Consider the following 14,485-nt stretch of genomic DNA (forward strand, 5'->3'; position numbering starts at 1 on the left):
GGATGTTACAGAGCAATATCGGACCGTTAGATGGTGCCACAGAACAATCAGAATTGAGTACTCCAGAGAGCCGTGTAATAACTGTTAATACAAGCCATGATTTGAATGCCACTTGTAAAATATAATTAAGAATACTTACATTCTCTATAATTTAACGGAGCCTACATCCAAATTCTGACGAGAATCACATTTTCCATGAGTATAAAAGGAGCATGTCACTGTCATAGAAATATGCCTGACATTCAGCAAGAATGCAGTTAATGCACAAAAGAACATAAGTCCATATTTCTATTCTTCTAATTCATAGCATACAGTCCATTTAAACAACCAAATTCTTATGAATGTGCTGTCTTTGTATATACTGTATCACTGGTGCTTGACAGGGAATGGACTACATAATAAGACCCTTACTAGATCACATGCTTTCAGGTATTTAATTTTCACCAGGCCACCATTGTAAAGTTTTTGAAAATTCAGTGTTGCACTTGAGAAATAAAGTCATACAGATTTTGAAAAACATGATGACAAGTTGATGACAGAATTTTCATTTTAGGATGGACTATCTCTTTAAATGATGAGGGCTTCTTTCTTCTCAGAGGTAGATGCAGGAGAAATATTGGAAAATGACAATGTCCAAACCCAGCCAGCCTTGTTTTGGTAATCCCTGTAGATAGTGGTAAAATTCAACTACCAGACATAATGAATACTTAAAAAACCCTTAGAGAACCAATCTTAAGCAAACATCACAGTGTAAGTAGACGTGCCAGGCACCTCCAAGAGCTGGTGTCAGGTGAATAAACATCACCAAATGAACATCAGGGGCTGAATGACCTCTATTCATCAGCAGAGATCAAACCATCTTCCTCTCTTCAGCCACACAATCTCCCTGACTGTAGACTTCTCTCGGGCTTCATACCCGACACAAGCCTCAAGACGATGCTTCTTTTATTAATTATTTCATCTAATGGAATAAAGACATGGACCATTATTAGGTTTAAGCTAGCTGACGCCAAAGTTTCACTGCACACATGTGGTGTACAGTCCAGGATACTTGAATCAAGCCTATCCTATGGCATTAGTGTCTGAACTGAAAACAAATGAAAACAATGTGACCCAGTGTAGCCAGACACAAAATGGAGTTTGTCCTAAAAACAGAGTGCCATCATTGAGTCTGAGACGTATTTGGAAGGGAAAAAAGAGGAGGGTAGGGGACAAACAGGTAATGCTATTTATCTTGCCAAAGAAACAAATGTTCCCTTGCAAGCTGAGATATAAATAACAGGTTCATTGAGTGCCTATTTGCTCATTGCCTTGGAAGGGATCTAATGCATTTTCATTTAGACCAACCTCAGATGTGTTATTAGGAATGACTCTCTCTGTCTTCATTTCCCTGTGATCTCAAGGCTAAAGTAGAAAAAGCAGACCACTTCCTTCAAACAAGAGAGTAGAATCCTATTAAAAATCTGGGCCAAAGATTTTTATCTTACCAATAGGAGTTCTCCAAAGAGTTCCTAGCTAAGAGTTTGAGCTAAGAGTTTTAAGAGTTGACCTCATTGCTATGGATGAGGTCACATTTTATGAGCACGCTCTTTTAAATCGGCCAATGTGATTGGTAGACAGGGAAGCGCTATTTGTCAGCAAATTCCTCATAGACAGATAGCGGCATATATATAACAAATATAAGAGACAGACAAACAGAAGATAGAGAGTAAGTGACTTGAATTCCTGACATTCCCCATGTACCGAAGATCTACTAAGTTGGGAAAACATAGGAAATGGGAAAACAACTAAAAGAACAGAAGGATGCAAAAATGCTTTTGGTGTGAAAGGCCATTAATTCACATGACACAGCACTAGGTGAAGTTTTTCAAAGTTACCTCTCAAAACAGCCTGTTGTTTCAATTGACTCTAGGTAAATATCCACTTCATTCAGCACTCTGTCTGTTCTCTGTGTTCTTAAATATTCTGATACTGATTTACTGAGTGATAAACTGCTCCAAATGGTTCTGTGAGAGTGGTCCGAATGAATCAGACTGGATCATGAATCGATTCAGACCACTTTGCTAACCTGTTTGAACATTTTACTGAAAAGAACCGACTCAAAAGAATGCCCGATTTACAAATGGACCATCGCTAGTTCTGATTCTACACAGCTGACAGAAATATAGACAAATGTGTCAGGAATACTCGAAGATGGTGTTGAACCCAATGGCAGGAATTTATTGCAATAGAAACACAAACAAAAACCAACAGGTGAGTGGTAATCGAACAGATTGGTTCAGATGTGTAGAAAGGAGTAGTGGTGAAGGACTGAGTTAATTCTGGATATGGATATTCTTAAGGTGGCGAACATACAACTGGGTTCTTACGTAGGAGAGGATGATATATGGATCACTGGAGTGGAGAAAGAATCGCTTGGAGTCTTGCGAGGAAGACATTTGGAGGAACAGGTAAGTGAGTCTGTATTCTTTATCAAGACCAGACAATGATTGAAAGGAGAATGGGGTTTAAGTAGAGGAACTGATTGACGTGGTGATGAGAGGCAGGTGCAGGTGATCAGTAATCAGGAGAGAGAGAGGGTTGAGTGAATGTGGCAGGAGGGTCAGCTGCAGGTGCCACTTAATAATAAAAATAATTAAAATATTTAGGGGACTTGACTGGTTTGGGCAAAAAGTCTGATTCCACACTTAATTGAGTCCATGACAAGACCGAATCCAAATGCTTCCGAGTCCATGACAAAACCAAGATCATAAAAACATGGTCTCGAGACTGACCGAGCTGGTTCATAGGGAAAGTGGTCTTACCTTGAAGTTGCATATACATGTTATGATGTCCCCGATTCGGAGACACTCGCCGTCAAACTTGCAAGTGTTGGTGTCACAAAGGAAGAGATCCGTGTCCCGATCATCATCACCTGCAACACACGAGACCCACAAAACATCATGAATTTCTGCATAAACATGCTAGAAGTGACTATGACAAGCAAGATCATAGTTGTTCAGATAGTTGCTAAAAATGCTAAAAATAAATCTGAAGAATTAACTGAACAAACACTTTATCCCAGCAGGCTGGCTGGCAGTGCTTCTGAAGTGCTCATCAAGTTGTGACAATCACCTCCAATTACCAAGACTATAGTTTGTTCTTGAGACCTTTTCTAGATGCGAATAACCAAGCATCCGTGGAGGAATAATGATTCAGCACATGGTGAACTTCTAGGAATAGCCGCATGAGAACCTTATTCAGCTTTTATTATAAGCTGAGCACAGGGTCTGTGAAATATTCTAATTGTGCTGAGGAGTTGGACAGACTCAGAAAATCACATTTCCTCAAAATATCAAGAGCAGGCAGACATTTTAACTCCGCACGGATTCCCTGAGATTATTACAATAAAGATGAGTTTTCTCTAATAACAGAGCCACTTCTGAGTCAAAACTAAATTCTGTTCTTTAGAGTACTGCAGCTGACTGCTATTTTTTTCACAGCAGCCCCCCCAAAATAATGATTTTATGTTATACACCATTCAGCTCTATCCGATACCTTGAATAATTATGCAAGATACAGTATATGCATCTCTATCTTTCATGTAATATCATAAAAATGGCATATACTTTAAGCAAAGAATAGTATCTCATGATAAGTTCTACACTTCCCGGTGTCAAAGATACTCCGGGATACATCATACATCATCATAATAACACTACACGACAAAAAACAGTGGGTTTGCTCATGTGCCCTGGGATTTTTGCTGTCAAAGTAAATAAGCTTCTAGCAAGTGCTTCACAGTATTTTTACCCTGTGTTATCCAGTGAGACCTGGAAGCTAAAATGAATCAGAACATTGCTCATTGTAACAACAACATGCAGTTACTTTAGGCCCCTGCTAAAGGGCCAGATACAGCGTGGCAAGATGTCTTACATAACCTTGTGCCTAATTTGCATTTCAGCTAAAGAAATTACCAGTGGACCTTAAAAACCTACAGAGGTGGTAAAGAACACTAGATGTGTGAGAAAGTTGTAATATTAACATGTGTCTCAGATAGTTGTGGTGACCTTGAGAAATTATGCTGGCTGAAGTTTGCATGTGCATAATTCTATTACGTAAAAGTAGAATAGCTGTATCATAACTGCAGCACCGATAACGGGCTTTGTTACAATCTGTTCTTAAGGAGCTGTGATTAACTGACATTCAATCAATTCAGCCTACTGAAGCAACAAATACTAGTCAGAGTATTTGCCAAAGCTAATTAGTCAAAAGCATTGTCAATCGAATAACTAGCTTACCATTGTTTTTTGATATAATAAGTATTCTAGCATTAATTTGAGTGTAGTGTTTTTAAAACTCTGGCAAATCTTGACCTTGTATTATTAACACAAACACTCTTTCTGATAAGTCATACAGACACAACACATTTTGTCACACTCTTTCTGATAAGTCATATAGATGCAACACCTCTTTTACTTGGCTGCCCTTCCAAAGCTATGTCATAACAGAACTTGACCTTGCAACACATGCACAATGCATCAGAGTGCATGTCTGAGCCATTCAGATTACATACTCAATGATGCATTTGGCAACCAGAGTGGGAGGCTTAATGGAAGGGCGGATCATGCAGCAGTGGAGAAGAAGAACATGGAGTTGTGAGTCACAGGAACTTCTCTCTCACTAGGGCAAACACACAAAATCCCACTACTCAGGCTAATTAATCTGCAGTAATGGCACCCTGAGGTGATACTGCAAAAGCATATTCCTTCAAAACTAACAATGGTACATTTCTGTGATGCCTAGGCGCTCATTTCAAGGCCACTGTAGTGCGATAATTTTAGTAACTGTGTAAGAGACTCTTACAAACGATTACTCACAAGCCAACCACCAACAAATCTTAGGAAGATAGATTCCAGTATATCTAATAATTTTGGTCTGTTCATCACACATCCCGCTTTTGAATAACATAAGAACACTTACAGCATAGGTATAGGTCATATGGACTTCTTTTATGTTGATTTTGTTTTTATTTCATTTTGGAGTTTGATAGCCTCAGTTCCCATTCTGTTTCATTATATGTGAAGAGTGGTCAGGAAATTCTTTAAAATGTTCCTTTTGTATTCCACAGATGAAGAAAAGTAATACAGGTTTGGAATGACAATGATTGAAATAATGAGAGTATTTTCCTTTTTGGGTGAACAATTCCTCTAAAAATAGCTGAAAAGTCTATTCTGAATCATCACAAAATATTTCTTCACTGCATATAAGGTTAGGATGGAAAAGTAAATAAAGAGAATCGGATGATTCCTCTAATCAGAAGTTAGCAGGCCACACTAGAGGAAATGAGTTCTGCAAACAAGCAGTGGCATTTTTGCAATTTTATTCATTTCTTTATTGACACTGAAAGGCATTTAATTTAATGTGTAACCAGATTTTAAACTTTACCAAGATGTCAGTCAGAAAATATTATTAATTATAACATTTTAGAAGTCTGTTAAAAACATGCTTTAGGAAAACAATGAGCTACCATGAGGGGAATGGAATTTTGTTCTGCTCTCTTTAAAGTCTCTCAGGCAGAGCAAACTTTAACTGTCTACATAGACAGATAAGATCTGTTTCCCCATTCTTTTTGATAAAGCACTATCTAAGAATGGACACCAACCAAAGAGTAAAAAAAAAAAAAAAAACTACCTAAAAAATTCAATAAGTCATTCCTTGAAGTTACAGAGCAACGGTTACAGTAGTCAAAAAGGAAATTTAATATTTCATCCTAAGAAGTACTAATATCTGACTTTCCACAAAAACAAGTTAAAGCAACTAAATTTAAAATAAAGTTTCCGTACACATGACAACACTTCAAATTAAACATAAGGTTATTTAAAATATGCTCCTCACAAATCGGATGAACCACCAGACTGATACACAGTGAAGTCGGAAACAGTAGGTTGACTTTTCTTGAGCTAAACTTTGTCTGTGCTTACCGAAATTCCTGAAATGGGAAGTATTTTTGAACGTAAAGGCACGTGTGAGCTCCAGTTTCCAGGTGAAATGCCCACAGAGAAGTGACAAAAGTTATGAAAATTATGTACAGTGAAGAAGAATGCATAGGGTACAACGGTGCTAAAGGCTCCATGGGGTAAACAGCTCCTTTGATTTTATTTTCTCTCAAAACACTAAATATCATCAAAAACTATCACATCACTTTCCTAAACACCTGTTTGTCACTATGCACTGAAAAATATTCCTGATCCATGAGATCATTGCATGTGATGTCTAAAGTTTGCTTTTTAGGTAATTTAATCTAATATTTAATATTTTTTAAGATGTTGCAAATTAATGTAGCTTATGAATATCCTGCAAATTATCACATTTATTTTGATTAAAATTTTCAATTTTGTTCACAGTGATTATATAAAAACATTTTCAATAACTGTCCAATAACTGAAAGGATAGTATATTGGTATAAAAAAAAAAAAAAAACTGTTGCAGGGGCTAAAGGCCCCTATTAAACACATTCTTTTCTTAAGTGGTGGGAATAGATTTGTTATGAAAAATGTTCAAAGTGGGCCCCCTGGGGGCCTTTTACTCCAAGTGAGGGAGCCTTTTACCCCAGGTGTGGGGGTTTAAGAAAAATTTATTTTATTCAAAACAACCTTCTATTGTTATTCCTTTTCACACACATTATGTTCCTCCATCATTATTCAATAAAAACAGTGCTTAAAAGTGGAAGAAAAAAGTGCAGGTACTCTCATTGTTAGTATTAAATTTGATTTTTTTGAGGGGAAATATAATATACTCTGAGACTGTTTTTGTTCGCAACATACAGTATGTTTATTTTAAAATAAGTAAATAAGCTTGGGGTTTTATAAACTGAACTGGGGCCAAACTTTTTTTCCCATATTTATCTTACCTAACACTTTTATTGTAACTAACATGTTAACATGAAAAACAAAACTGTTAATAATATGTGTTTATTTACATTAAAGTAGTATTTAATTACATTAAAAGAGCTATTTAATTAACATGTTCAAGGTCTGGCCGTAAATTCCTTCTTAAAGGAATTGTTCACCCAAAAATGAAAATTCTCTCATTATTCACTTTCCCTGATGCCATCCCAGATGTGTATGACTGTCTTTCTTCAGCAGAACCGAAATAAATAATTTTATAAGCCCATTTCAGCTCTGTTTGTCCATACAATGTAAGTAAATGGGTGCCATCCGGCTGCTGGCTGTTTGACATTCCACAGAGCATATTTAGGCAGCATAAAAGTAATCCATATGACTCCACTCAATCAATTAATGTCTTGTGAAGCAAACTGATAGTTTGGTGTAAGAAATAAATTGATAATTAAAACGTTTTTAACTTTAATTTGTTGCTTCCGGCCAGCGCTGTACATCTCTCACGTGACGTTCGTTCTTCTGTTGTATACAAACTGTGCGCTTCCGACTTCTTGTGTGAACGCACCATACCACTTACGTCACTGATATGTTGACTGCTGGAAGGAAGCGATTTTTTTAAAGTTAATAAAGTTTTCATTATCAATTTATTTTTTACACAAACCTATTGATTTGCTTCAGAAGACATTTATTGATCAACTGGAGTTGTGTGGATTACTTTTATGCTGCCTAAATATGCCTTTGGACTGTCAAATAGTCAGCAGCCTGATGGCACCCATTCATTTGTATTATAAGGACCTACAGAACTTTAACATTTTTCTTGAAATCTTAATTTGTGTTCTGCTGAAGAAAGACAGTCATACACGTCTGGGATGTCATCAGGTTAAGTGAATAATGAGAGAATATTAATTTTTAGGTGAACTAATCCATTAAGATCTGGCTGAAGAACAAACCCTCGACTAACAAATAGGGTTTGATTAACTTTACTTTGAAAATAAAAAAAATACAATGTAGGGTTATTGTTTATGAAAACTGAGGAAGAATATTAAGATCTGCTAAAGTCTATATGTTTGACAATATCAACCTATTTAAGAGAACAATGGCAACCTAATGTAGAACTGTCTTTTTACACAAAATAAATGTAGCCTAAAACTGAAAAAAGAGCATTATGTCTGTTTTTCCTTTTTATATATATATATATATATATATATATATATATATATATATATATATATATATATATATTATCCTCCCATTCAATGAGGGCAAAATTAAACTTTCCTTGTCTTGCACACATGAATTTGCACACAGGAGCCAGATACTTGTGCAGATAATCATTAGAAACAGAGAATAAACTGATCTGATGATGTTCAGGACTGTGAACACAGACACACATCTGTATATAGAACCAAACACAATCAGGAGATATGCATGTTTGCCACTTCAGCTACAGAAAAGAATGGAGAACAAAACACACATTTTCCTTGTGTATTTTCTTTGAAGCTTCGGTTTTCATCATCGATTTACCTTTTGTGAAAAAAGGTTGAGCATGTAAGCTGACATCACTTCTGTAACAGCTTTGACATTTTTTTAAGTCTGTACTAGTTTTGACTGCACCCAGCAGCTAAACAAATTGTATAAACAAATACGCGATAAAATTTGCTCACCTAAAAGTTGCTGGTTCATGTTTTGGAGAAGAGTGTAACTGAACTATGGCCAGATAAGCTTAAACATGCATGCTCCTCTGGAACTGGACCACGGATCACTTGACGACCACCTAGGCTCTTGCACGTGTTGAGTGTTGTTGACCTCACCGCTGAGTTTTGTGCACAGAGCGCTCGGATGTTAACTGTGATTTTATCCAAATCATTTGGATGGACAGATAAAAGTGATTGGCAGGCCTCATCAAATCCCTGACTTACATTAAATAAAAACATTACATCGTACCGGGAGACTCTGAGAAGTGGTGGTACGTACGAAAAACTGCCGGTACTCTATAGATTAAATTAAAGAAGTGCAGGTACTGCGTACCGGTGAGTACCCACCCACTTCAAGCACTGAATAAAAAGAAATGGATTTTCCTGAATCTTGATACATTTTGTGGCCAGAAAAAAGCAAATTTTCTTTAGGGTGTGCCTTTAGCCCAGTTGTGCCCTATTATATCACTAAATGTAACAGTTAGTGGAGTAAAAATTAATGGGGCCAATGTCAGGATACTAGAACATTTGGAAGCAACATGCCGACTTCCCGTGAGATCATGTTAGAACTAAATCACTTCAAGGTATGTGTGCAGGAAAATGTGTTTCATGCAAACAGCCTACGTGGCACACAGTTGATAAACAGGATTAGTTGATGCTTGACTGTTTGCAACAATAATTTACAGAGGCTATGCTTTGGAGCTGTCACTAGCAAGGCAAATACTATATTTCATGTCTCAACAAACAGCCTTGTATTGACATCTTATATTGACATGAAACAGACTGTGACATTCTGAATTTAGTAAACAACATGAATATAATATGATAGACTTTTAAGGACAGTTTTACAATTAATTGTATTCCTGTAGCATTTAATCAAAAACTCAATATAATCATATCAATAAAATAAAAACAAGATCTGAATTAAAATAAACAAGTTTTAATATAGAAAATCTGCTTTTAAAGTGACTCTGTATTCCTCTAAGTTTAGTAAGGAAATAAAATCAGAGACATAATATGAAAAGGAACATATTACGGAAAATGTATATGTCATGTACTGTCAGTGCATAATCTGAATATGCATAAGAGCATGAGTAAGTATCTCATTGCTGATTGACTTACGTATGTTTAAAGGAATCTGGGAAATGTTTATGAATGGTGTTGTTCTTACAAAATATGCAGAACTTATTGAAAAGTGTGTCATTTCTATTCCAGTAGTGGCTTCAAACATAATAATTGCAAAAATAATGTTTTCAAACAGGTTTCCCAAGCACTCCAACCGACCCTTCAGCTACACCCCTGTCTGCAATTGTTAGGAAAAACAGAAATTCCTGCACCAAATACATGCAACTGGGTAAGTCAGAAGTTGACATGTCAGGCTCCTCAAAAAACAGCAATGTTATGAAAGCTCCACCAAGTTTACACTCTTCTGGGGAATTAACCAACAAATTGCTTACGTGTAAGCAATTTAAAGGTTGTGTCTGCATATTAAGTATTTATCTGCAGTATTTATCTGCATATAAAATTATTTCAACATTGAAAAACTTCACAGTTCATCTTTAAGAAGCATTTCATAAAAGGCTCAATATTTGCATATTCTCTTGAAATCAACAATGTAACAGTTGTAACCAAACAAGTCAGTTTAAGTAAAAATAAATAAATAAATAAATAAAAATAATATATATATATACTTTTTAGAACTTATAACCAATTTAACATTGGTGAATGCTTTTGGATATGTATTTTTGGAGTAGCATGATTTGTTTTATATATGGGGCCACTTTTGCATAAAAGCTATTTAATGGAAAATGGATGGCAATTTAAAACAAATGTGTTGTGAGTTATTGCTTTAGCTTGTGACAAGGTGAAGGGTGGAAATATGGGTTCAATTTAGGAAATATGCAGACCTTAATAACATAAAGGGCATTTAAATACATATGAAGAACACCAGAATTCATTAATTAATAATTCCACTTCCAATATTATAATTAGCCAACAATGTCAAATTAATCTAAAAGAGCATTCTGAATGGCCAAGTGAATAACTGTTCTAATTAAAGGTGTCGCTCTGACAATGACATCTCCAGCTGCTTGTTTCTTCTGTCTGCAGTGAAATAAGAAACTTTGTTTGGCTCAAACACCCGGTCTTGCAGTTCTTTTTTCTCTCCCAGAGAGCATCGTAATTTTATCAAAACAAACGAGAAGAGTGAGCCAATGTTACGTCTCATAATGTGCCAAACGGGAGAGTATTGGAGGAGATGCTGATTGTTCGTTCTGCCTTGCCAACAAAGTGAATAATTGAAAGAAACAAGCTGGCAGAGACACAAATATTCAAAAGGTGAAGTTTAGACAACTCTTGTTAGTTAGGCATCAGACCAGTTGTCTGGCCATCCAAGAGTTTTAATGTAAGGACAATGTGATCAGTTGAAAATGTTTAGGCCATAGCTTTTGCTTGAAAAGTAGTACACAAAGAGGAGTGCCTTTAAGAAGAACAAGACTTGCGGTTCTGATATTCTGAATTCTCTATAGTCTAGTGGGCAACACCTTTCTTTAGTGATGGAGGGGCAGAACAACATGGAGACGCTGCTAATTCGACATCTGAATTTTGACAAATCTGGATATCTCGTAACTCATTTGAACATACTCAAACATCAAAAACTGAATGCAAAAGTTTAAGAGCTTAACTTGCAGTTCACATTGTTGTGTGTGTCTCTTCAGTTTCATAAAAGTCTGCTGTCTCCTCTTGCTCTAAGTTATGCTTGACTTGTCTTCTTTGCAGCTGATAAGCAAAAGCCTTTATTGAGCCAGCACTGCAAAAAGAGTCCCTAAAGAGGGCCATTGGTATCTATAAACAATTCAAATAAAAGCTTTCTGCCCTTAAGGCTGTGACTTTACTTAGTCAGAGTCATTCATGGCAACATAAAACTGACACAAAATAACTTACAAAGTAGATGCTGATTTCTAATGCTGCGTAGAACAGAAAAGACATTTCAGTGATTAGGCACTATCTTTGCAAAATTGTTGACACCACTTGTGTCCATTGCCAATGGCCTTAGGTTTAATTTGTTGAACAGCTGGCTTGCATTTGTTTCACTGAACAGTATTGCTACAACTGTATGTCCAGCACATTATTCACTGCTGGAAGCTTAAACTGTATTCACTGAGTTGAAAATTCAGGTTTAATGTGGTAATGCCACGTGCATCTGATAAATGCAATAATTTATATACTGACACTGTTTATATATTTGCTGTTTACACTGTTTTCTTGATTATATTTTATTTTATTTAAAGAATACCAAATATAAGGGTGTCTTTCACAGCTGTTTAAATAATAATAGTATTTGTCTGAGCTTTTAAATATTTACACCCCAAAACATGATCTCCACTCCTCCAAATCTGGTCTCTTAGCTGTCCCTCAGACTCGTCTACGCTCTATGGTGGACAGGGCTTTTCTGTTTTATGCTCCAACATTGTGCAACTTGTTACCAGCTGACTTTATTGAAGCACAGTCTCTTTTTATATCTAAATCTTGTCTTAAAACATATTATTTCGGGAAATGTTTTACTTGATATATATATATTTATTATTCTGTTTCATTATTAACTCTGTTTGGATATGCATGTTTATATCAGCTACTCTATATGTTTTTACACTTTTTATTCTTTTATTTTTGTTATTTTCCTATTTAAAGCGCCTTGAGAAGCTACCTTTAAAGGAGCTTTATAAAAAATTACGTTTATTATTGTTATAAACAGTCACTAAATACTATTAAATTGGTTTTGCATTCAAGAAAATAAGATATGCTGTTATGGGGTAAAAAAAAGAAAAAAAAAAGCCACTTTGTAGTTCCAAACTTTCAACACTGGCCTCACATGTTGTTTGAAAAATAAAGCAATAGGCTATTAACAGGTATTGTTTGATTCAAGTAATTAGTGTTAAGTTGCTTTGTTGCATTTTTTGTCATTTAAAACGAACATTCCTAATCTAATAGGCTATCAATATTTGTAAATCAAGTTAACACTGAAGTGGCCTATAGGCATGTCTGTGGTACAACTTCCCACGTCTTTCTTGCATGCCATTGCCATGAGTTGTATAACCAAAGTTCAAGCAAGCGGCAAGGATCGACATTTTGGAAAGACACCTAACTGCCCACGGTGACCTGCTGATTGATAGTCAGACGCCACGGCGCGAAACTGAGCAAGAAATATGCAACGAGTTCCGCGCGCCTCTCGCGCCTCAGGGCGCTCACGATGATTATTCACGTGCATCCGCAATCATCTGAACGGCGCTACTGACAGTGAGGGTGAGAGGACGGCCGCAATCCAAATCAAAACCCACTTAATGTCCGAGTTATAACGGATTGATGCCCAGGGATTACGCATGCAGGCTTGATAAAATGTTCCTTCTTAAAAAGCTTTCAGACTGACCAAATATATCGCCACTTGTTAATTAGGCTATACAGATACTTATACTATAACTTTAGAATGCTAAGTTTAATATTTGCAAAACCAACATATCGGCTAAGCAGTTCATTTGGCTGTACGTATTATAGCGTTAAACCAAGTTTCCAATTTTAGGGGCCTATTGATACTCTAAGAATTAAAACAATGTTTATTATGAGATGGTGAATGGATGCGTGGTTGTTGTCTTCGATTTCCCCTTACTTGAAAGAAAAAAAAGAAAAGAAAAAAAAAGAAGAAAGAGAAATATATAAAAACGAGTTTTTGGATCATTCATTCAGAGTAGACGCTTCCAATAATGAGAATAAATGGGTTTAACGGTAGTCTCCGAGCAGCAGTTAATCTCTACAGAAACTTCACAGGTGATTTGACAGAATGACCACAACATTATCGCATTACTTTTTTGTACTGTTCATATTCATCTGGTTTGCTGCTTCTTAAGGTCGTTTGGTGTGAAAGGTTGTGTTAACGTAGGCCACAAATCATCCGTTTTTCCTTTGAACGCACTGAACTTGAAAAACAAGTCAATTAATGAAAGGGAGACGTGGGATCATCGACTGTTGGTAAACACTGTTTCATCCGTGTGAACGAAAATAAGTCATTTACGCCTTGAGAATGCTAGAAAAAAAGTCTAAAACGGATCACAAAAATGTTTTAAGACTTTATCGCGTAAAATAATGAAACAACTTTAGAGATCGATTATGGCACTATAATTTCTTAAGAGAAATGCTATTTATGTTTCTCCATTATTTAGTCTACATCTTGCGCGACTTTCTGTAATGGCTCATAATGGCTTATCTTTAGGTGCCCCAGGTGTAAACATAATACTGACGAGCTCGCCTGGGCCATCAACAGTCTAACTAAAACAGGTCTTCAACATCTTTTAAGCAGTGAATCGCAAAAGCTTTGCACCACATAATAATAATAATAATAATAATAATAATAATTAAAAATACAAAAATAAATCTAGTTAACCCTATAACTTTGTTATGCCATTTATAAAATAAACAGCCGTCTTTTGTTGCCAAATAAACGTCAGAGTGCATTCCCCAAAAACCTCAAGCAAGTAACGGACCGGAGCAGCGGCCGGAATACTTAACCATCTTACCCGAGCAATTCCATCCAGTTGGAGTCTGACAGTCGCTGAGAGAAGACGGGAAAGCACCAAGTTGTTGTACCGGGAAAGTGGCGAGAAATGACAAGACAGCAATCCATACCCAGTGTCCCACTATCCTGCTCCACTGGTGCGGACTTGGGGGCTCGCGTAGGGCCGCCGCCACCGAGACACCCATCTCAGTTCCCCCGACACAGTTCACAGACGCGCAACGACAGCCCTGGTCCTAATGTTATCAACTTCGTGGGTGCGCCTAGAAGCCGAGAGAGGGACATTTTTCGACTGAAGGAGTGTGCCCCATGAAGCAGACGTTTCTGGATGACCGGAGGATCCGCCC

At 36.6% G+C, this 14,485-nt stretch overlaps 1 protein-coding gene across 2 annotated transcripts in view; it reads right to left on the bottom strand.

Annotated features, from left to right (window-relative positions):
- LOC127448387 (tomoregulin-2-like) overlaps window positions 1-14,336 on the bottom strand; it is a 101,810-nt gene extending 87,474 nt beyond the window's left edge. For both annotated transcript variants that reach the window (XM_051710874.1, XM_051710873.1), the window contains exons 1-2: window positions 14,143-14,336; window positions 2,805-2,914 (exon numbers count right to left, since the gene is read on the bottom strand). In XM_051710874.1, coding sequence (XP_051566834.1) covers window positions 2,805-2,914; window positions 14,143-14,326 — 294 coding nt within the window. In that variant the 5' untranslated portion in view covers window positions 14,327-14,336. The remainder of the gene's footprint in view (window positions 1-2,804; window positions 2,915-14,142) is intronic.
- Between the last annotated feature and the right edge of the window lie 149 nt (window positions 14,337-14,485).

The sequence above is a fragment of the Myxocyprinus asiaticus genome, chromosome 11 (assembly GCF_019703515.2).
Source record: "Myxocyprinus asiaticus isolate MX2 ecotype Aquarium Trade chromosome 11, UBuf_Myxa_2, whole genome shotgun sequence".
In the NCBI taxonomy this organism is placed as follows: Eukaryota; Metazoa; Chordata; class Actinopteri; order Cypriniformes; family Catostomidae; genus Myxocyprinus; species Myxocyprinus asiaticus.